General features: G+C 48.6%; 3 protein-coding genes across 7 annotated transcripts in view; 2 read left to right on the top strand and 1 right to left on the bottom strand.

Moving 5' to 3' along the window:
* kif5ab (kinesin family member 5A, b) overlaps positions 1 to 1,955 on the bottom strand; it is a 34,779-nt gene extending 32,824 nt beyond the window's left edge. Inside the window, exon 1 of the mRNA XM_062472617.1 lies at positions 1,441 to 1,955. Within this exon, the coding sequence (XP_062328601.1) occupies positions 1,441 to 1,569 (129 nt within the window). The 5' untranslated portion in view covers positions 1,570 to 1,955. The remainder of the gene's footprint in view (positions 1 to 1,440) is intronic.
* Positions 1,956 to 2,439: 484 nt separating this feature from the next.
* Positions 2,440 to 14,531, top strand: dctn2 (dynactin 2 (p50)). The gene is made up of 14 exons (XM_062472521.1): positions 2,440 to 2,666; positions 3,296 to 3,364; positions 7,392 to 7,488; positions 7,710 to 7,771; positions 7,955 to 8,053; positions 8,284 to 8,444; positions 8,651 to 8,801; positions 9,126 to 9,191; positions 9,425 to 9,463; positions 11,045 to 11,122; positions 11,460 to 11,531; positions 11,855 to 11,957; positions 12,849 to 12,940; positions 13,779 to 14,531. Exons 1-14 carry the CDS (start codon positions 2,631 to 2,633, stop codon positions 13,863 to 13,865), a joined length of 1,212 nt encoding a protein of 403 aa, XP_062328505.1. The 5' UTR covers positions 2,440 to 2,630; the 3' UTR covers positions 13,866 to 14,531.
* A 3,798-nt stretch (positions 14,532 to 18,329) lies between these two features.
* On the top strand, positions 18,330 to 22,896 carry ddit3 (DNA-damage-inducible transcript 3). 5 transcript variants are annotated; one of them, XM_062472604.1, is made up of 5 exons: positions 18,330 to 18,486; positions 19,717 to 19,781; positions 20,223 to 20,430; positions 20,970 to 21,434; positions 21,573 to 22,896. In XM_062472604.1, exons 3-5 carry the CDS (start codon positions 20,275 to 20,277, stop codon positions 21,690 to 21,692), a joined length of 741 nt encoding a protein of 246 aa, XP_062328588.1. In that variant the 5' UTR covers positions 18,330 to 18,486; positions 19,717 to 19,781; positions 20,223 to 20,274; the 3' UTR covers positions 21,693 to 22,896. The 5 variants fall into 5 exon arrangements, with proteins under 5 accessions (XP_062328588.1, XP_062328579.1, XP_062328570.1 ...); XM_062472595.1 differs by having other exon boundaries at positions 20,970 to 21,477; positions 21,574 to 22,896; XM_062472586.1 differs by having other exon boundaries at positions 20,973 to 22,896.
* The last annotated feature ends 346 nt before the right edge of the window (positions 22,897 to 23,242 follow it).

Below are 23,242 nucleotides of genomic sequence, written 5' to 3'. Positions count from 1 at the left end.
ATCCTGCTGACTCCATCCTCATCCACGGCTAACACACACTTCCTGGGAGGAGGGAGTTGATGTCTTTGTGTTTCAGAGCTCAGTCGTGTGTGTGTGTGCATGTGTGTGTAGCCGGTGTGTGGTGAAACTCACTCCTCAACTATGTAATAGGCCACCCGCGTCAATGAATTGCTAGCTTTTCGTTGGCTTAGTTGGTAGTGGTTGCGCTTAGAAGTCGAGAGGTGGCAGGTTCGACTCCCGGTGGGAGCGAACATTGGCCGGTATGCCTCTGACGGAGCTTGCAAGACCACGTCTGTTACATGCGCGTGTGTGTGTATATTTGGGTGTGTGACTAGATGTCGTAAGTATGTGTGCGTAGGTTTGCGAGTGTGTACGTGTGAGTGTGTGGATATGTAGGTGTATGTGTGACTAGATGTCATGCGTATGTGTGTGTGTGAGTGCATTATGCAAACAAAGGCACACTGCATTCCTAGTATAAACATATTTGCATTTAGAGAGTTGTAATATCATCCCAGATGGCCTTCTATTACGCTTGTTGACTTCAGACAAAACATCTTGATAGTGGAGCTATTATGAAATCCCTCAACAGCTTGTAACATTACTATTCAGTTCCTATTATAGAAACAGGGAGTGCAAGGCAGCTCTCTCTCTCTTCCTGCAAGCACTCACAATGAACTACGGTGTATCCCTATGCTTCCACACACACACACACATCCCTCTACCTTGGCCCCTACGTCTACATTCACACTTGCAGAGAGAGAGAGAGAGAGAGAGAGAGAGAGAGAGAGAGAGAGAGAGAGAGAGAGAGAGAGAGAGAGAGAGAGAGAGAGAGAGCATGAATTAGCACATTGGGTGAAGCTGTTCTGGAGGTGATGCAGAAGTGAAAACGGGAGCCATCAACCTACGTGGGATTCATTTATCTGATTATTTTTATCTTGTTCACCAAGAAGCCAAGTACACATAGTGGACATGTGCAATAGTGCAGAAAACCAAGGATCAGAAGGGCAGAGTTCTAACAGTATTTCGGTGGTCAGAGTCGAGGAACGGTCTGTATTTACCAGGCACAGTGCACAGTTGCTCTGTATGTCTCTATCACACACACACAGTCACAGACATACTATCAAACAGACATGCAGTTTCACAACACTTTGTACTATATAAACACATCATATACACTTTGTAATATATTATTTCTGGAAGAGTTAGATGATGGTGATAAAGATGATGACAATGAGGAGGAAAGGTTGACAGTGTTGAGATCAGAAGCTGCTGGCTAGTTCATCCACAGTTTATCTAGTATCCAGGCCGTCCGGACACGTCGAAGCTTCGCGTGTGAGAAAGTGAAGGAAAGTGTCGGTGTTGAGCTGTCTCTCGCGACATAATTGAGATGTTTCATCAAGAACACGGATGACACGACAAACACTAAAAAACTCAACTTACCCCGAGGATGACGGTGTCATCTCCTTGGAACGCTGGAATGAATTTGTCTCCACGAACGATTTCGGATTGATTCAATGGACGAAAACGACATAGCACCTTAATGTTGCATTCTGCAGATGCATCGGCCATTGTGGAAAGAGGATGCGCTCCAAAAATAGGCTGTATTACGGAAATATTTCAAGCATAAACTGTCATTGACTCCTGCGACTAATGAAATAAGCAGCGCTGTGGCTATATACGGTCTCTCCCAGTGAATGTCAAACGAATCATTGAGAAAACTATATTATCAGTATTGTACAGCACCGCTTCCAGCTTTTTTTGATAAATAGACAATTTTTAAGAATCCTATTGTCTGGATGAAAAAGTTGTCTACCTTCGAATTGACTAAACGCAACATAAACTCAAGATACCAAAGATTGGGATGTTTGTTAAAAACAGACTAAATCGGTTATTTATAATTATGAGTAGGCTGTGCCGCGCGTGTCCGGTCGACTGGACGGGAAGCAGGGTACTGTCTCGTGCCGTGCATCACTGGCAGCTCGCTGCTCTTTGTGAGGGTCGGGGCGTGGTCTGTCCTGGTTGCAAGGCAACGTTAAAGAGAGACTCGCATCCTCGCATCAGGACCACACACACAATAGCCACAGTTACACGCTCTAGAGTCCAGAGACACTCAAAATGGTGCGGGTGATGATACCATGAGAGCTTACAATTGGCCCACACAATATCCAATGAGACAAAATACGTCACATTTTATGCATATGCAAAGAGAGTAGGCTATCTGTAGATATAGGCTCTGTTTGGTTAAGATTTTTAAAATGCATGTAAGCATAGTATCTTTTAAAAAGTTGTACTGAACATTTCATACAAGTAAAAAATCACATATTATTTTAGGCTATATGTTATATTTATCCTGACTAGGCTACAGATTGTACTGTATTGTATCACTAAATGTAATTCGTCGACAGTCCTAACGCATGCGCAGCAATCAGAGACCGTCCAACCCTCCTGTCAGACTGAAGTTAGCGTTAGTGAACGACAACAAGCTAACGACGTCAGCCCTGCAACCAGCCTGAGATACACTATTCTGCAGCGCTGTGTTCAGACAGCCGAGCGACACCTGAAACAATTGTGGAAAGTCAGCTGTAATTTATATAGTTACATCCACTGGCTTCGTTCCTGCACCCTCAACAATGGCTGATCCTAAATACGCCAATTTGCCAGGAATCGTAAGTGGCTAAACAAAGCTAGTTAGCACGATGAACTAGATAGCTGGCTAGCTGCAGATAACGGACTCCCTAGTGAGAGCTAACTGACATATTTGGCTAATTATGTAATGCAGCGATTTGATTAAATATTTAGCATAAAAGTATGTATTTCACGACTGCCATGAGAAAAGTTTGTTTGATTTTGAGCTAATCGTTGTGATTAAACACGAGAATGTGAAATAGCAAAGCTAACTTGAAGCTAACTTGCTAGGTGTGCCAGCTCAGCTGATACAGAACTGGCGGAGCCGACGTCATCATCCTGTGTTAGCATTAGCTTGATAGCTAGCAAAGGCCGGTGATACGGGGCGTTGGCCAATTGATAGAAAGCTTTAGCTAATGAAAATGTATTGGAAATCAAATATTGCCGGTTGTGTGATAACCAAACTGTAGTTATCTGTATAACGTATTTTTGTATTTATGCTGGTGGCAGAGCTAACGTGAACTAGCTACAGTAGCCTACAGCTACTGTTGGCATTGCTAGCTGCTCCGCTCTAACGTTAGCTACTTGCCTGGTAGTAGGATACATAAATGTCATCGTTGCTGCGCCTACAGAGGTAAGCATGTTATTAAATTACGTTTTATTTCCTCAGGCCTCAAACGAGCCCGATGTGTATGAGACCAGCGACCTTCCAGAGGATGACCAGGCACAGTTTGAGTCGGTGAGTGAGAATAACAAACACGGGTTTTCTAACCTGAGTACCAGATCGCTTTTACTCCCCACCCAGTCATTATATAGGACCCTAGCACTTACATATAGGGCAGAAAGACGCTACCATCTTGTCTTAGCCTGTCTTAGTTCCCAGTGATGCCCCCCAAGTGACACCCCTGCCAGCCCAACTCAGTTATTAATGTTGCTGTACATGTGTTAACTGACTCACACTCCCAATCCTAACTGGCCTCTTCCCTCCCCTGTCCTGTATCCCTCCCCACCCCTGTATCTCTCCCCTCCCCACCCCTGTATCTCTCCCCTCCCCATGCCTGTATATCTCCCCTGTATCCCTCCCCATCTGTGTATCCATCCCCTGTCCTGTATCTCCCCCTCCCCTTGTACCCCTGTCCTCCCCTGTGTTCCTCACCTCCCTTGCTCCCCACCCATGGCTCTTGTACTGACTCCTCCTGGGATTCTAGTTTGTACAAGTAAGAGGTTCTCTTTATGTCTGCATCAGTGCAGAATCTGCATGGGGTGACCCTGCTCCCTGTCCTCTGCCGACTCAAACACCCATGTGTGGCTCTGCTCTTTCTCCCAGGGATCAAATCATAGATTTATATTTATGATTGTTTTGATGTGGAATTGATGGGTCCTTTTTTCTCTCAAGTGTTTCTTAAAATGTTTTTTTTTAAAGAGGGGTGGATCTTATAGTGGATTGTTGAAAGCCTGGTTAAGACAAAAAGACATGTAGACAGCACAGGTGTGTGTGCCTTTAGTCTGTAGACGTCACCAGAGGGGGGTTCTTCCTAACCACGTTTCGGTCCAGCCTCCATGTGTTCTAACAGCTGCTGCCTAGCTAACAATCTCCACTCTCACTACTCACCCTTCTGCCTGCCAGGCGGCCCAGTAACCCATCTAACCCATGACCAGACACCTGCATGTCTCAAGGCTGTCGCCCTTCTGGAACAAATGTGTTTTCCTGCTCGCTCTGAGAGAAAGATGAGCTATCAGTGAACCAGCTGCCCGTCCCTGTTTCCTAGTCGACCACAGCCACTCAGAAACCTCCTCTCCTCCTCCTTCCCTCCCCTCGTCCTGAACACTTCTCCCAGACTAACAGGAGGAGGGGAGGTTTTCCAGGAAGGCTTACAGTATGCCTCTCATGTATCCTCCTCAAAGAACTTACTCTCCTCCTTCCCTTCCTGTCCTTCTCCCCTCCTCCTCCCCTTCGCCTCCTCTCCCTCTTTTCTCCTCTCCTTCCTCCTTTCCCTCCCCCCTTCCTCTCATGCATACTCCTCAATGACGACATCAGACAGTCAGTCTTGCTGCTGATATGTCCTAGACCCCGGGGCGAGGGAGGGAGGGAGGGAGGGAGGGAGGGAGGGAGGGTGGGAGGGAGGGAGGGAGGGAAGGAGGGAGGGAGGGAAGGATAGAGGGAGGGAAGGATAGAGGGAGGGGATCTGAAAGTGAATATCTCCAGTGTTTCTTTGGGATCTCCCTGCCTTCCCCTGCTGTGCTGCCTGGCATGTGATAACCACATTAATCTGTGTTTCTCTCTCTCCCTCCCTTCTTCTCCCTGTGCTCTGCCTCTCTTCTCTCTAACTCTCTTTGGAAACCCAAGGAGCTGGTAAGAGCCTGACTAACACCTCCTCCTCCACCCCCCACCTTCCTCCTCCTCACATCAGCCCAGCTGGCAGTGATTGTTTGCATGCTCTGTTCTGCGTTTGTCTGTGTGTGTGTTTGTACATGTCTGCCTTTTGTCATCCCTCCGTCTGTCTGTCTGGTTAATGCTTTTCCACCCTTATGTAAATCGGTCATTGAAAGCTGAAGAGATCACCCTGGTTCTAGAACCAGAAATAACATGAACATGGTAGAGATCCTGGTTCTAGAACCAGAAAAATTAACATGAACATGTTAGAGATCCTGGTTCTAGAACCAGAAACGTACTGTGTGTGTGTGTGTAAGAGAAAGAGAGAAAGTGTGTGTGACATTAAAAAAGCGTCTGTTGATTAGGCGCTTACATGGGCATTCTGTCCCCTGTAGTGAACCAGGTCCAGCCCTAACCCAGCCTTATCCCTCACCTAACCCTGTCCCTCACCTAGCCCTGTCCCTCACCTAGCCCTGTCCCTCACCTAGCCCTGTCCCTCACCTAGCCCTGTCCCTAACCCTCACACTAACCCTGTCCCTCACCTAGCCCTGTCACTAACCCTCACACTAACCCTGTCCCTCACCTAGCCCTGTCCCTAACCCTCACATTAGCCCTGTCCCTCACCTAGCCCTGTCCCTAACCCTCACATTAGCCCTGTCCCTCACCTAGCCCTGTCCCTCACCTAGCCCTGTCCCTTACACTAGCCCTGTCCCTAACCCTCACATTAGAGAGAAAGTGTGTGTGACATTAAAAAAGCGTCTGTTGATTAGGCGCTTACATGGGCATTCTGTCCCCTGTAGTGAACCAGGTCCAGCCCTAACCCAGCCTTATCCCTCACCTAACCCTGTCCCTCACCTAGCCCTGTCCCTCACCTAGCCCTGTCCCTCACCTAGCCCTGTCCCTCACCTAGCCCTGTCCCTAACCCTCACACTAACCCTGTCCCTCACCTAGCCCTGTCCCTAACCCTCACACTAACCCTGTCCCTCACCTAGCCCTGTCCCTAACCCTCACATTAGCCCTGTCCCTCACCTAGCCCTGTCCCTAACCCTCACATTAGCCCTGTCCCTCACCTAGCCCTGTCCCTCACCTAGCCCTGTCCCTTACACTAGCCCTGTCCCTAACCCTCACATTAGCCATGTCCCTCACCTAGCCCTGTCCCTCACCTAGCCATGTCCCTCACCCAGCCCTGTCCCTCACACTAGCCCTGTCCCTAACCCTCACATTATCCCTGTCCCTCACCTAGCCCTGTCCCTAACCCTCACATTATCCCTGTCCCTCACCTAGCCCTGTCCCTAACCCTCACATTATCCCTGTCCCTCACCTAGCCCTGTCCCTAACCCTCACATTATCCCTGTCCCTCACCTAGCCCTGTCCCTTACACTAGCCCTGTCCCTAACCCTCACATTATCCCTGTCCCTAACCCTAGCCCTGTCCCTCACCTAGCCCTGTCCCTTACACTAGCCCTGTCCCTAACCCTCACCCTAACCAGCCCTCATCCAAGCTACTACAGGGGACAGATCACCCATTAAGAGAACTCCACAAATCACCATCAATCTACAAATCGAATGATCTCAACCAAACGACACCTGTCATATCCTGATGCCCCCTCTCCAGCCCTCTCTACTGCCCAGAAGCTACGGAGATCCTCTTGGGTGCAGTCTCAGGGTCCAGCCTGGTTACAGCAGCTGATCTGTGGGCATCTGTGAAGCCCTCTGGGAGAGAGGAAAGGCCATGCGAAGAGAATTAGATTTGATAATGTAGCTAATCACAAAAACTGGATTTAGAGATTAAAGTGTCTATTCACTGTCTGTTTTCATAACACTTAAAACCGTGAAGCCCTCTGAAATTGCCTGTGAAAAGGGGCTGTGTAAAACAGATTAGTGTTGAGCCCTCCGCATGTCCAGCCGTGCTCTGCCAGCAGGAGAGCTGCTGTACCCAGATCAGCCCTCCTCCAGAACCAGCCGTGCTCTGCCAGCAGGAGAGCTGCTGTACCCAGATCAGCCCTCCTCCAGAACCAGCCGTGCTCTGCCAGCAGGAGAGCTGCTGTACCCAGATCAGCCCTCCTCCAGAACCAGCCGTGCTTCACTCACATGCTCCTGATTCAGGGTTAACATCAGTTCTGTTAACTAAAAAAAAAAAAAATCTTGTAGTAGAAAGTATTATATTGTTTTTATGTATATTCACCGATAGTCTTGTGGCACTGTGTGCTCCAGTCAGTGTGGTGAAGACAGGAGGGGTGTGGTCAGGGTGAGTGACCATGCAGGTGAGAGGAGGGGTGTGGTCAGGGTGAGTGACCATGCAGGTGAGAGGAGGGGTGTGGTCAGGGTGAGTGACCATGCAGGTGAGAGGAGGGGTGTGGTCAGGGTGAGTGACGTCCCCTTGTGCCCCACAGGAAGAGCTGTGCAGTGACAGTGTGGAGAGGATCGTGGTCAATCCCAATGCAGCGTACGACAAGTTCAAGGACAAGAGGGTCAGCACCAAGGGACTGGGTCAGTACCAGCCTCTGGACCACCACAGCCATGGAACACTGTTCTGCACTGTACTATGCAATACTGGAGTTGAGATGAGATTGTTGTTCACCAAGCCTTTGTGTAACTGTGCCTGGTAAATACAGACCGCTTCACTTAGTCTGGAAACCCGCTGTATGGGACAGGCCCCAGGAAGAGATTCTGTGTTTGAGTAAAAGCGTGTGGTCTTCCTCCTCCTGCAGACTTCTCAGACCGCATCACCAGGAGCAGGAGGGTGGGATATGAGTCTGGGGAGTTTGAGATTGTGAGTCGTCTCTGATCTGTCTGATTTCATCACCATCATCAGCTGTCCAGGCTCCCTGCGTTGACTTGAGGCTAATTGTTATTCCTCTGTGTGTGTCTGTTTCTGAGTGTATTGTGTGTGTGTGTGCGCGTGTGTTATCTGTGTGTGTGTGTTGTCTGTGTGTGTGTCTGTGTGTGTGTGTAGCTGGCGGAGGGTTGTGGGCTGAAGGAGACCCCCCAGCAGAAGTACCAGCGTCTGGTCAACGAGATCCAGGAACTCAGCCAGGAGGTGGAGAACATCCAGGTCAGCACTTCCTGTCGTCTGACCACTTCCTGTCTGTCTGCTCTGTAGTCTGATCACTTCCTGTCGGTTTGCTCTGTGATCTGAGAAAAATTCTCCTGGCTGTGTTCAAATCAGCCTGGTCTGACTTTCCTGTTAAATATGTTGAGGTGATGGAGGAGACTAAACTGTCCTTACTGTGTGTGTACATGTACGTGTGTGTGTGTACATGTGTGTGTGTGTGTCTCCTCCAGGCCACCACTAAAGAGAGCAGTGCAGAGGAGAAGCTGACCCCGGGTGTTCTGGCCCAGCAGGCCGCCCGGCTGAAGCAGCAGCTGGTGTCCGCTCACCTGGACTCCCTGCTGGGGCCCCAGGCTCACATCAACCTGGCCGACCCCGACGGAGCACTGGCCAAGTAGGGGGGAGAGGGTGGAGAGAGGCATGTTTGGTGGGGGTTTACATGCTGACGTTTATGACTGCAGGAGGAATAGGTTTAGGAGGAGGTTGTTAGCATATGTTTGAGAGGATGAATGATAAATGTGTTCAGGTGATGGTGATCAGGTGTGAGGGTTAGGAGCAGGAGCCTAAACTCATCCCTGCGTGTGTGTGTGTGCGTGCCAGGCGCCTGCTGACCCAGCTGGAGGCGGCGAGGGGGTGTCGTGTGGGGGGGCCCGGGGAGGCCAAGGCCCCGGCAGCACGGGGGCCAGATGGGGTGGTCCTGTACGAGCTCCACAGCCGGCCAGAGCAGGAGAAGTTCACAGAGTCTGCCAAGGTGAGGGGTGTTGGGGGGGGGTCCTGGGGGGGGTCCTGGGGGGGTAGGGAGAGCCTGGGGGGGTCCCAGCAAGGGGTGGAGGGGGGTGTTGGGGGGGGTCCTGGGGGGCAGATCGAGCCTGTGAGGGTGAGTCACTGAGTTGTTTTTATTGCTAGTCTCCCGTGTCCTGTCTGCCTGGGTTTTTGTGTGCTTGTGTGTGTTCCTTTGTTTCTGTGTGTGTGTGAGACATGTCAGGTGTGTGTGTGTGAGAGAGATGCTAGGTGTGTGTGTGTGAGAGATATGCTAGGTGTGTGTGTGTGTTTCTAACACGATTGTTCCTCCCAGATGGCAGAGCTGGAGAAACGTCTAGCTGAGCTGGAGACTGCTGTTGGCTCCGGATCAGACAAACAGGTACACACACACACACGTACCGTCACTCACACGTTCAGACAACACTTGCACACACACACAAACCAGGAAACACATACAAGCACTGTCACACACACACACACACAAAGGTGCTAACACTGGCACACACACACAGGTCATTTCAAAGACACACACTGACTAACACACACACACACACACACACACACACACACAGAGTACTGTCTAACACTGTCTGACTGTGTGTGTGTTTGCAGGGCCCTCTCAGTACTGGAGTTCAAGGAGCCAGCCTGATGGTATGTTGGTGGAACCTGCTACTAGTTAGCTTCTTAACCCTTGTGTTATCTTCGGGTCATTCTGACCCATCAGTCATTGTGACCCACCGTCGTATTGCGACAAATTTACCTCATACAAAAACAAAGTGAAGCATTTTCTTTTAACTGTCGGGCTGTCTCAGACCCCCCACATTGGAATGGTTAAAAGAAAATTATTTGTATTTGTTTTTGTATTGGGTAAAATTGGGTAAACACAACGATGGTTCGTTATGAACCTTTGGGTCATGTGACCCGAAGGCAGCACGAGGGTTAACTAAGTGATTGAAATAAGCCAGCTAGTTAGCTACCATGTTACCCTAACCCTACTGGAATCAACAGCAAACTACCGTATTTTTCAGAAATAAAACCGCGGCTTGTACCCCGATTTTACAGTTTTCTTGTGGTTGTACAGCTTATATTTCGAAGCGGCTTATAGCCCGGTTTTAGAACAAAAAAGTGGCTTAGTCCCAAGATCTTTACAGACCTTGCTGCTAATTTAATGCTCAACACAGGAACGGGGGCTTATTGAAAGAGGAATTATTTACTGTGTCGTCTCAGTTACACTATTAGGGCTTGGAAATACAGTGACTGAGGCAAATGGCTAGTAGAACATAACATTTCATAATAATTTCTGTAAATAAAACAGCTGCAAGACCCAGTGAAATGTTATATACAGCTAGCAAACCAACATTAGCTACCATCGCTAACGACATTGACTAATTCAACTTCGGTAGGCTATCCTCAGGATTTGCAAGCTAGCTAAACTTATACTATATCTAAAATAATTTAGTAGTCATAACAATGGATTTTGCCACTCATGGACCTACTATCCACAACCGAAGTGTGTTACAGCATGCTGTAAGATCGCCTATAGCCTACTCGTGCAGTGCTTGGTATCATTGTTCCCGTATCAAGTGCGGAATATATTTCAATGCGGGTTAAAATCCGATTAACAAACACAAAGCTCCCATTCTGGTGGGGTGCCGGTTATAGAAAATGCGACTTGTTTTTCCGAAAAAATACGGTAGTTAGCTATTTAACTAAACCCTGTCCCACTTAGCCAAACCCTGTCCCACTTAGCCAAACCCTGTCTCACTTAGCCAAACCCTGTCTCACTTAGCCAAACCCTGTCCCACTTAGCCAAACCCTGTCCCACTTAGCCAAACCCTGTCTCACTTAGCCAAACCCTGTCCCACTTAGCCAAACCCTGTCTCACTTAGCCAAACCCTGTCCCACTTAGCCAAACCCTGTCCCACTTAGCCAAACCCTGTCCCACTTAGCCAAACCCTGTCCCACTTAGCCAAACCCTGTCCCACTTAGCCAAACCCTGTCTCACTTAGCCAAACCCTGTCCCACTTAGCCAAACCCTGTCTCACTTAGCCAAACCCTGTCTCACTTAGCCAAACCCTGTCTCACTTAGCCAAACCCTGTCTCACTTAGCCAAACCCTGTCTCACTTAGCCAAACCCTGTCTCACTTACCCAAACCCTGTCTCACTTACTTTTTAGTTTGTTGGTTCTCCCTCATAGTAGTGACTTGTCATCATCGTGTGTGTGTGTATCAGGACACCATGGAGCTGCTGCAGGCCCGGGTCAGTGCTCTGGACTCGGCCACTCTCGACCAGGTGGAGGCCAGACTGCAGGTAAGTGCCTGCGCCCCCTTATGGACACACAGGGTATTACACACATCACCAGCGCCCCCTCATGGACACACAGGGTATTACACACAACACAAGCGCCCCTTCATGGACACACAGGGTATTACACACAACACCAGCGCCCCCTCATGGACACACAGGGTATTACACACAACACAAGCGCCCCTTCATGGACACACAGGGTATTACACAACACCAGCGCCCCCTCATGGACACAGGGTGTACACCACCCCAGTCACCACCACTGCGAACACTAGAGGGCTGTGTTCTGCAGCCCTCGTGGGTAACTGTTTCTGTCTCACTGGCTCTTCTTTGTTGCCAGAGCGTTCTGGGGAAGATGAACGAGATCGCCAAGCACAAGGCTGCCATCGAGGACGCTGACACCCAGAACAAGGTTGGTACCACACTAGTGTTACTATAGTAACAGAGTTCCTGTGCACACGGCTGGCAGTAGCAGGGCTCAATGACTGTCTCTGTGCAGGTCAGAGTTCAGCCTGACCCTAACCTCTGTGCAGGTCAGAGTTCAGCCTAACCCCTAACCTCTGCAAGTCAGAGTTCAGCCTAACCCTAACCTCTGGGCAGGTCAGAGTCCAGCCTGACCCTAACCTTTGTGCAGGTCAGAGTTCAGCCTAACCCCTAACCTCTGCAAGTCAGAGTTCAGCCTAACCCTAACCTTTGTGCAGGTCAGAGTTCAGCCTAACCCTAACCTCTGTGCAGGTGTCCCAGTTGTACGACACGGTCCAGAAGTGGGACGCCATGGCAACCTCCCTCCCTCAGGTGGTCCAGAGGCTCATTGCTGTCAAAGAGCTGCACGAGCAAGGTACCTGAAATACACACTACTATACAAGTAAGGTGCCAGAAATACACACTACTGTACAAGTAAGGTGCCAGAAATACACACTACTATACAAGTAAGGTGCCAGAAATACACACTACTGTACAAGTAAGGTGCCAGAAATACACACTACTATACAAGTAAGGTGCCAGAAATACACACTACTATACAAGTAAGGTGCCAGAAATACACACTACTGTACAAGTAAGGTGCCAGAAATACACACTACTGTACAAGTAAGGTGCCAGAAATACACACTACTGTACAAGTAAGGTGCCAGAAATACACACTACTGTACAAGTAAGGTGCCAGAAATACACACTACTGTACAAGTAAGGTACCTGAAATACATACTACTGTACAAGTAAGGTACCTGAAATACACACTAATGTACAAGTAAGGTACCTGAAATACACACTAATGTACAAGTAAGGTACCTAATGTATAGATAGTATAGTATAGATAGTATATATGAGCAAGCTGCTTATATTCTGCCCTCACTCTCTACTATCCTCCTCTCTCCATCCTCCCTCCCTCCTCCCTCTCTCTCTCTCCATTCTCTCTCTCCATCCTCTCTCTCTCTCTCTCTCTCCATCCTCTCTCTCCATCCTCCCTCTCTCTCTCTCCATTCTCTCTCCATCCTCTCTCTCTCTCTCTCTCCATCCTCTCTCTCCATCCTCCCTCTCTCTCTCTCCATTCTCTCTCTCTATCCATCCTCCCTGTCTCCATCCTCCCTCTCTCTCTCTCGCTTCTCCTCTCTCTCTCTTTCTCCCTCTCTCTCTCTCTCTCTCTCCATCCTCCCTCTCTTTGTCTCCATCCTTCCTCTCTCTGTCTCCATCCTCTCTCTCTCTCCCTCCTCCCTCTCTCTGTCTCCAGCCATGCAGTTTGGCCAGCTGCTGACCCACCTGGACACGACTCAGCAGATGATCAACAACTCTTTGAAGGACAACGGCACACTGCTGACTCAGGTGAGACTGTTGCCTATTGGTCGGTCTGGCGAGGTGAGAGCTGCCTATTGGTCTGTCTGGCGAGGTGAGCCAGCTGCATATTGGTCAGACTGGCTGTATAAATCAACTATGTAGACATAAATCCATTTAATGGTTAAATTTGACTAATCTGATCCACCGTAATACATTGTTGGCCAAAGTTGGCCCCATGTCAATATCTATGACCAACTGTCTTCTGGGAAATCCTCCTCCGCCCCTCCCTGCCTCTGCCCCCCTGTCTCTGCCCCCCTGCCTCTGCCCCCCTGCCTCTGCCCCCCCTGCCTCTGCCCCCCTGCCTCTGCCCCCCATGCCTCTGCCCCCCTGCCTCTGCCCCCCCTGCCTCTGCCCCCCCTGCCTCTGCCCCCCTGCCTCTGCCCCCCTGCCTCTGCCCCCCCTGCCTCTGCCCCCCTGTCTCTGCCCCCCTGCCTCTGCCCCCCTGCCTCTGCCCCCCTGCCTCTGCCCCCCTGCCTCTGCCCCCCCTGCCTCTGCCCCCCTGCCTCTGCCCCCCTGCCTCTGCCCCCCCTGCCTCTGCCCCCCCTGCCTCTGCCCCCCTGCCTCTGCCCCCCTGCCTCTGCCCCCCCTGCCTCTGCCCCCCTGCCTCTGCCCCCCTGCCTCTGCCCCCCCTGCCTCTGCCCCCCCTGCCTCTGCCCCCCCTGCCTCTGCCCCCCTGCCTCCGCCCCCCCTGCCTCCGGCCCCCCTGCCTCTGCCCCCCTGCCTCTGCCCCCCTGCCTCTGCCCCCCTGCCTCTGCCCCCCTGCCTCTGCCCCCCCTGCCTCCGCCCCCCTGCCTCCGCCCCCCTGACTCCACCCCTCTGCCCCCAGGTCCAGCACACCATGAAGGAGAACCTGCAGTCCGTCCAGGAGAACTTCTCTGCTCTGGACCAGAGGATGAAGAAGCTGTCCAAGTAACTGTGTGTCTCCAGTCCACCAGGAGAGAGGAGCAGTAGCCTCCTTCTCCTCCGCCTTGGTCACCAAGAGCGGAGGAGTTAACATTTGGAAGTTAACGGGGAGGGGGGGGGTTGATCAAAAACAGAGACCAAATGTTCTTATTATTAAAGCTACACCCTCTCACTCCTTTTCGATTTGATATCCACCCATCGATGCGTCACTCTCTCACTATACTGTAAACACGCCACTTCTGTTCCCCTCATGCTTGTTTTAGTCTGTGTTCCCCTGAGGCTCCTCCCACTTCCTGCCCATGCCCCTCCCCTGACCCCCCCGCCTCGTGTGTTCAGAGGACGGAGAGGCTGAAGGAGAGGCTGAAGGAGAGGCTAAAGGAGAGGCTGCTCTCTCACACTGGAGCGAGACTGTCTTGTCTGTCACCATGCACAAACGCCAACACCTGCTCTCTCAGACCGAGAGTCTTAGGCTGTCTGTGTTCCTGGACGGTGTGTCAGGGCAAGCCACTAACGGGAGCTTGTAAATACGCCTGCGTACCTTAAATGTGTCACTTGGTCTCTTGTATCTAATGTATTATTATGACTGGGAGGGGGAACGCCACAGGAAAACTTTTAATCTGCGTTGTCGGACTGTGTTGGAGCTCTGTGGAAATGAAATAAAACATGCTTTAAACAACTCGGTTTGTCCTCGTTTCAGATGAGAGAGACGGAGAGGAAGAGGAAAATCTTAAAATACGGTCTGAAGCAATACGCTACATACACCTGTAGAGAAAAAAAAAAAGAAACATTTGAGCACTCTTAAAATACAAAACATTGTATCAACCTTCTTTTGAATAGCTGTTTACCAGTCGACAAAGGCTTTCATTAGCTTCGCCCGAGGCAGAGATCCATTCATGTTTGATGCAAGTCTACATTTACATTTAGTCATTTAGCAGACGCTCTTATCCAGAGCGACTTACAGTAAGTACAGGGACATTCCCCCGAGGCAAGTAGGGTGAAGTGCCTTGCCCAAGGACACAACGTCAGTTGGCATGACCGGGAATCGAACTGGCAACCTTCGGATTACTAGCCCGATTCCCTCACCGCTCAGCCAACAGACTCCCTGTCGACAAAGGCTTTCATTAGCTTCGCCCGAGGCAGAGATCCATTCATGTTTGATGCGAGTCTAGCGTAATGAGCCTGTCTAAAGCGCCCACACACCCCATATGACTGGGATGGATCGAACCGCTGTCTAGGCGGAGGCCGATCTGCCTGCAGTGCTTCTACATGGCCACTAGATGGCACTGCAGCACCGTACGAAACACAAAAGCTGCATGAGCGGTGACTGACAGGAGGCAGGATGAGCTGGACTGTACCCTGAGATGTTTAATCACACACGGACCCAAGTTCAAATGAGTAAAGGTCGTTTGTGGTTAATCTGTGCTTGGTGAACACAGACCATTCGTCTACTACACTGACTGCTTCCTATCCTTTCTACTTTCTAAATGTACCATTGGTACGTCGCTTTGGATAATATTGTCCGCTAAGTGAAGGTATCTTTCTATTACGTTCCTCCCAGAAGTCTAGGCTGCAGTTATTGGATATACCTTGTGTATCGAGACTGGTTATGAAACTTCTCCCACCGCAGAACACTGTAGCCAGACTAATTCTAGACATGCAGGTGACAACAGACAGATTAAGATTACACTCCTAATAGAGATTCTCCACAGAAAGTGCTTCTAATCCCAGACTAGGATTAATGTGTGTTGGGGAAATTCCCCATGAGTCATGGAATAGTTGCCGGGGGCTGTTGCTATGGTCTGTTAATCTGTAAAGTCACCTCACACCTCTCTCTGCCACTTTGCCATGGCAACGCTCACAGGTCAACCCTACACCTGACAGGTGGTCACTAACAGTATTAGATCACATTCTGGTGGTGTCACTGCCCTGTGCCATGTTATACTGTCACTGAGATGTTATAGTTACACTCTAGTTGATGTGTTATCCATGTTGCACTGTGCCTGATGTGGTTATAAGGAGTCAGGTGGCTGAGCGGTTAAGGAATCGGGCTAGTAATCAGAAGGTTGCTGGTTCGATCCCTGGCTCTGCAAAATGACGTTGTGTCCTTGGGCAAGGCACTTCACCCTACTTGCCTCGGGGGAATGTCCCTGTACTTACTGTAAGTCGCTCTGGATAAGAGTATCTGCTAAATGACTAAATGTAAATGTATTTCACACTGTGACTGGAAAAATACTACTGACTGATACACTTCTGGTCCTTGATTTTCTGATGTACTTTTTAAATGACACTGTTTAAAAATGGTATCCACAATGAGACACTTAAAAATTTGACATAATTCTGGTGAATCTCACTACTGGACATGATAAAAACCCAAATTACAACCTAGGCATGTGAATTCTACATTCAGATGAACATAACCATGCAGTTAGGTTAGAATTGGTATGGTAGTAGATATGGTTCGATGTCCTTGGGCAAGGTACTTCACCCTACTTTCCTCGGGGGAATGTCCCTGTACTCACTGCAAGTCGCTCTGGATAAGAGTGTCTGCTAAATGACTAAATGTAAATATAAAATGTTAGAAAGATTCGAAATTACACCAAATTATTTTTATTGATTCAATACAATCTATAGCAAGAGAGTTTGCATCTGCTGTTGTTTTGGAACAGAATTTGTGTAAACAAGGGCAGGGCTAGGAGTATGAGTTTCCTGAAGAGAAGGAGAGTAGGAGAGTAAAGAGTTGGTAGGGGGGCGGGCGAGACAAAAGAACTCATCTTGTTTACTCTGGAATGTATTGGAATGTTGTGTGTAAACACTCCGGACTAAACTATTTGGCAGTCACTCTCCAACATCTCTATTAAAGAACAGGATCTAAAACATATACAAATATAACTATAATGAACTGTCATTTAACATAGGCTAATAGCTTTAATAGAACAATGACATTACACAGAAAATTATAGCAGTGACATGCGTTGTACATATTAACGAACAAAACAATTCCAGAGCCGTAGAAATGACCCACACTTTATAATATAAAGCTTTCGTAGCAACATGTCGAGGCTATCGATCTACGAGTTCAGCAGACAGGGCCTGGCGAAGCGCCAACACTGTTTTACAAAGAAACACACACGCGACGGGACTCAATAAACATCCGAAGGAGAAAGTGCTCAAGTACTCAGCAACAGCCACTCAAGTGGTGACGTGTTGGCGGTTCTCCTCCAGCGCGTTATCCCCGCTCCTAGAGACAGTATTTGAGCTTTCTATTCGCTAGTGCACCCCTCTCGCGCTGTTGCTAGGGCTGTGGACTGCGCGTGTTGCACCATGCACTAAAACACGCCTGTTGAGTTAGGGAGCGGCGTGTCTAAGGATAATGGTGTTTATAGAAAATTATTACATTTAATGTTGTCCCCCTTTTTTATGTGATTAAAGAAACACATTTTCATACAGCCACATCGGGGTTTGAATTATATTTATAGATATATATGCCTAATTAAAATAATGATTAATTATTAACGTTACGCTATTTTGTTTAGTCCTCATATTCACAAAACAGAGTAAGATAAAAAATAAAAAATATTTAACTAACATTTTTAAAGGAGCAGCAGGCGAACACACCCTGTTCGCTCGCGCAATGGACAGACTCTCGCGCGCAGGGGATTGTTTTGATAACGTGCGGTGCGAGCGCACTTTATGAAATGTCTGAAAAATCCAGGTAGTGGCCAACACGTGACAAATGGTTCAATGACATACTGAACCCATACATTTCTGGACACGTCACATTTGATGGCAAACTGAGATAGGGGATGTCTTTTGAAGTTAAAACATAAGATTTGACACATTCGATAATAAATAGCACTTGTTTTTGTACTTGTTTGAGCAATGGGGTTGGGTATTGTGTAGGCCTGGTGTTTGAACAAATTTACTGCTGTCGAAAAAATCACACTACAATCATACGAGACAAAGTATTTAGGTTAACAGAATCTCCTTCTACGAGAATAGATTTAGGCTATTGAAATAAAGGAAAGAACTGGGCTTGAAATGCAGTGTGCTGGTAAAACAAACTTTTCTTAGACATTATATCGTATTCTTGCATAAGTGTATTTTTAGAATTTTTGTTAGAGCCAAAGCCTGTTAAATAAAACATGTTCTGGTTCTGCTGGTGTTATCCCGGACTAGAAACCGGTTGCCAAGGCTTGCATCATTCCTTTCATGTGACTCCCTTACGCCCCAAATTCGTCCTGCCAGTCTTATGACTGCATCACCGCTCCTCCCCACACAAACTACACGGAGAAGCACAACTAGCATCGCCTTCTGAACCCGCCTTCCAGTTACAGTACGGCTACGGATTGGATGTCACCAAGCAAAATATATGACCTCTCCGTTTATAATAGGACGGTTGATGTGTCCGTATTTTGTCATAATTAACGGTCTTTGTTAGGTTGTGGAAGACAACCTTCCCACCGGGTTTGGTTGGCGTCACGTTATATAAAGATCGCCGGGAATTTCCGTAGATCACATTCAGCCACCAAGACTGAACAATGGTTAACATGAGCTATCAGCAATCTCTTCTGAAATATCTACATACTCCGAATCCGAGACAGAATAGAAGGCGAAACAATAAAAGAAAAAGGGTGAGTGAATAATTCTTCTATTTTTCACGCTTTTGTGAAAGTTAAAAGCTTTATAATAAAAGTTCAAATTTTATTTTGGCAGATGACTATTTGACCATGGAAAAGAATGCGCATGTTTTGGCAACTTTCCCATGTCTGTTTTAAGAGAACAGTTGTCCAAATCAATCACAGTTCACTGTGCGCGTGTCCTCGTCTCTAAGAAACATGTTTCTCAAGAAAGACTTATTTAAAAGTTTAGATTAGGGTTGACAGCTCTCGTGTCACCAACATCAAAGGCTTGAAAACGGCTTGATGAAATCAGTTTCAATTTGTTCCCATAATTTTCCTGTTATTCACTACTAAAGCATTTATCTGCAAACATCTTGCCAATGTATTTAATCAGAAATGTTTCCATGCAATAGCCTGACCTCACACAAGCTTTACTTTTTGTTTTAGCGAAATACGACTTGGAGAAAGTTTGAGCTGCACGGGTCTAGTCTGAATGTACAGAAAGTAGAGTGCTGGTTTGCGTTTCCTTTCAGGAAAGCTGGGTCTGTAAAACCAGGCTCTCTCTGTGAATCTAGGCTATCGCCTCGGTTCTCTTTTGTTTCCTCCGTTCTGGACTTTCACTCCATGACGTAATCGTCTCGGCCGACAGGCTGAAAGCCACACATGAGGCGGGACACCTTTAACCGTAAAACATGTCTAATATGATAACGTATTGAGCATACGTTATAATTTAAAGAGACAAAGCGCAGGTTTTTTCGCAGACTTAATTCCTGACGTCTTTGTTACTGATCATTCTTGTTTGGCAACAGTATACACAGAAAGTGTAAACTGCCGTAGCCTATACACTGAAAACCAGTGTATAGGCTACGGCATTTTAACACACGCAGTATCAACACCCGATATTTATTTTCACGACTTGTTGTTTGAATAAACATTTTTTTGAGGTTCGTCGCAAAGAGGGGGCGCCCTAGAGCATACAATAGCTTGTTTACATGAAAATCAATGACCATAATTTCATTGTCCGTCTGATATTTGCATTCTCATGTACCACCTGCGCACACCTCCGCACCTTCATGGCAGTAGTTACCTTTTCAACACGCCTTCCTGGAAAATAAATGTCAGTTGTGATTTAAACACTTGTTTATTTGTCTAGAACCAATATTAATTCCTTTTTCTGCCGTCTTATAACACAATGTGAAATTATTCTGATGATAATTTAACAGAATTTTCTTTCCCTTCTAGATTTGTTGGGACAAATTATCACCGACAACAATTTGGCAGACTTGATTAAAAGAGACTTTTAAAAGGTGAATTATTTTAGAATTCTCAGCCTTTTTTTCTGATAAAAATGTTATGGCCATCTTCGTGCCTTTCCGATTTTGAAGTGATCATATTTGAGACAAAGTAATTTCCCCCTTTGTAGCCCTCATGTTTTTCAGCCTTCAATTCCCATCATTTAACGCAGTGTCTCACCTTGTCCACACGGTGTCACTTTTTCCCATTTCCCCATAACATTCCTGTGACGTTGTAATTACTTAACTTTGCCCTGTTTCTAGACGTACGGTCTAGATATAGGGGAACATTCACCCCCATTCACCCCTCCATTCAGCTGTAGTCTAAAGATCGCACAGCGAGGTGAGGAAGGAGAGGAGGGGGTGTGTGGTTTGTGTGTGTGAGGCGGTAAAGGGGGGGGAGGGGTAAAATCAGGCGGTAAAACCTGTCGTCACCTGTGCCGTCCTCTCCTCCAGGTCCTGAGTGTTCGGAGTGGACGAGTTTCTGTGCGTTGCGACTGAGAGGAAGATGACTGCGGAGTGGCTTCACCTGCCCCCCCCGTACCCCCCGGGAGTGGGGCCGCTGTGTGGTGCAGAGTTGGAGGCGTGGTATGAAGACCTGCAGGATATACTGGGTTCCGACGCGGGCGGGGCCAAGCTGACACGCCCCCCTCCCTGTTCCGAGGTCAGTGGCGGTTTCGTCGCCCAAACGCTTTCATCATCATCATCATCACGCTTTCATCATCATCATCACGCTTTCATCATCACCATCTTCATCACGCTTTCATCATCATCTTCATCGCTTTCATCACCATCTTCATCACGCTTTCATCATCATCTTCATCGCTCTTCCCTCCAGTTTCTGCGCTGCTTCACTCATCTTTTCACAAATATTCAGTTGATCAGTGCTTATTTATTTTTTTAACAGCATCCTCTTTTTCCTCTATCCTATTTTCTCCCTCTCTCTTTCCCTGGGCCTCTCTCCCCTCCCCTCTCTCCCTCTCTCTTTCCCTGGGCCTCTCTCCCCTCCCCTCTCTCCCTCTCTCTTTCCCTGGGCCTCTCTCCCCTCCCCTCCCCTCTCTCCCTCTCTCTTTCCCTGGGCCTCTCTCCCCTCCCCTCTCTCCCTCTCTCTTTCCCTGGGCCTCTCTCCCCTCCCCTCTCTCCCTCTGTCTTTCCCTGGGCCTCTCACCCCCTCCCCCACTCTCTCTCTCTCCATTTCTGCAGAAGGAGCCAGAGTTCCTGGACGTCCTGGAGAGCTGTTCTCTGACCTGGCTGACTGACGGAGGACAGGGTTCGTGGGGGGAGGCGGTGGTCCAGAGGGTGACGGAGGAGAGCTCCGCCCCCCACCACGACCACACCTCCTCCTCCTCCTCCTCCATGAGCCCAGACGAGCTGGAGGGGGAGCGGGCGAGGGAGGGAGAGGCGTCCGGGGGAGACCTCCTCCCCCCGGAGTTCTTTGAGCTTCTGAGCGAGGGGGGCGTTGGCATGATGGAGAACGGGGGCGTGGCGGTTGGCGGGGGTTACCATCACCTCCCCCACCACCACACTCATCACCACGGTAACGTGCAGCCAGCGTCCCCGTCTTCCGAGGAGGAGTTGCCGTGCGTCCCAGACTCCCCCTCATGCTCCTCCTCCTCCTGCTCCCAGTCCCCCTCCCACAACTGCTCTCCCCCCTCCTCACCCCCCTCCTCCCCCACGCACTTCTCCTCCCACCTCGGCAAGCGCAAGAGGAGCAGCGCCCCCTCCCCCTTCCCCTCCTCGGGCTCCCGCTCCTCCTCCTCCTCTGTGAAGAAGAGCAGGAAGGAGAGGGAGCAGGAGAACGAGAGGAAGGTGCAGGAGCTGTCGGAGCAGAACGAGCATCTGAAGGCAGAGATCGATCGCCTGGGAGAGGAGGTGCAGCGGACACGCAGAGCTCTGATAGAGAGACTGGTCAACACCAGGAAGTAAGAGAGAGAGAGACAGAGAGAGAGAGAGAGAGAGAGAGAGAGAGAGAGAGAGAGAGAGAGAGTGGACACGCAGAGCTCTGATAGAGAGACTGGTCAACACCAGGAAGTAGGAAGATGGAGAAGAAAGAAACAGAAAGAGAGAACAGAGAGAGGAGAAGCTTAAAGACAGTTCACGAGGAGATCGTTTGTCTGAAGGGTGTGTTTACCTGGTGAGTTGCATTGTGGGAAGGGCAGAAGAGACCAAAGACAAGTTTTTTGTTGACGTTTACAGGATAGAGGAGAGAGTTGGAACGACAGATGACCGAGTTAAGGAAAAGAGAGAACGAGATATGAAAAGAGGGATGAAAAGAGAGAGAGAGGGAGGGAGAGAAGGAGGACTGCATCACTGCGGCAGACGAGAGGACCTGTATGTACAGAAGTAGGCCGGGGAGCCGGGCGGAGCCTCTGATGACACGTGCTAACGTGCTAACCTGACGTCTGACGAAGACCAGAGGCTCAGAGCACCGGTTAACTGTACCGGTTAGCTCTGGCGGTTAGCGAGATACGGAACCAGTTATTGCATCATGGGAGGCAGAGCGAGAAGCCGGAAGACATTTCATCATCACCCCTCCCCGCTTCCCTTGCCCCTCCCCCTCTCCTCATTGGCCGAACCACTAAAACCGAACATCCTTTTTTATACCCAGATGAAAATGAAGTGTAGTTTGTAAAATGGGAGTACAGTTATGCTTGGACCCCGTTCGATTGGAGGGTTTTGGGAGGAAGGTCTAGGTGATTCTCAGGAAGGTACGTCAGCACAGGAGAGACAGAAAGAGAGAATGAAGATCTAAAAAAATATACTTTTTTTTTCTACTTTTCTAGAAGCCATGACTAGTGTGCCTGTGTGTGTGTGGTTATACTCAATGCTGTAGGATCTTTTTTTTTTTACTAAATGGAGTTAAGAGGTAGCTGCCTTTCTGTTCACAACGAGCCCTACTCCACTGCTATTTTCATATAATCCTGTATTCCTGCCAGCTCTCCTGCCACTGGCCTTCAGTACCCTAAAACACATTTACTGGTACTCACGCATGTTTTGTTGTCTTAAATTACATAAAACAACTGTATTTAATAACTGTATTTACCTTTTGTATGTTTAGAACTGTTATTGTAATATATTCTCACATTTACAAAAAAATTGAAAATAAGAATAATAAAAAAAAAGAGGAATATTTTCAGTGTGTTGGACGTTATTTCACAGAGACAGGGCATGTTAAGGTCAGAATTGATGGTTTATTGTCAAGTTGAAACACAGATGGCCAGGATGGCTAGGAGATAGTAGGGGATAGTTTGAAGGGAATAACAATAGGTGAGTAGACCAGGGGATGGGGTGCATATAAAAAAAAAACAAGTAACATCATAACATTAGTGTGTGTATGAGTGACCCAGTTTGACAGCTTTGTGTATGACAGCTCTGAATATTCTAACTATACTAAGAGGTTCTCCCATTGTGTGTGTATGTGTGTGTGTGGGGGGGGGGGGAGTCTGGAGGGCAGGGGGATGGGTGCACACCCATAA

Source organism: Osmerus eperlanus, chromosome 1 (genome assembly GCF_963692335.1).
Source record: "Osmerus eperlanus chromosome 1, fOsmEpe2.1, whole genome shotgun sequence".
Taxonomy (NCBI): domain Eukaryota; kingdom Metazoa; phylum Chordata; class Actinopteri; order Osmeriformes; family Osmeridae; genus Osmerus; species Osmerus eperlanus.
This window is presented reverse-complemented; position numbering and strand designations above follow the sequence as displayed.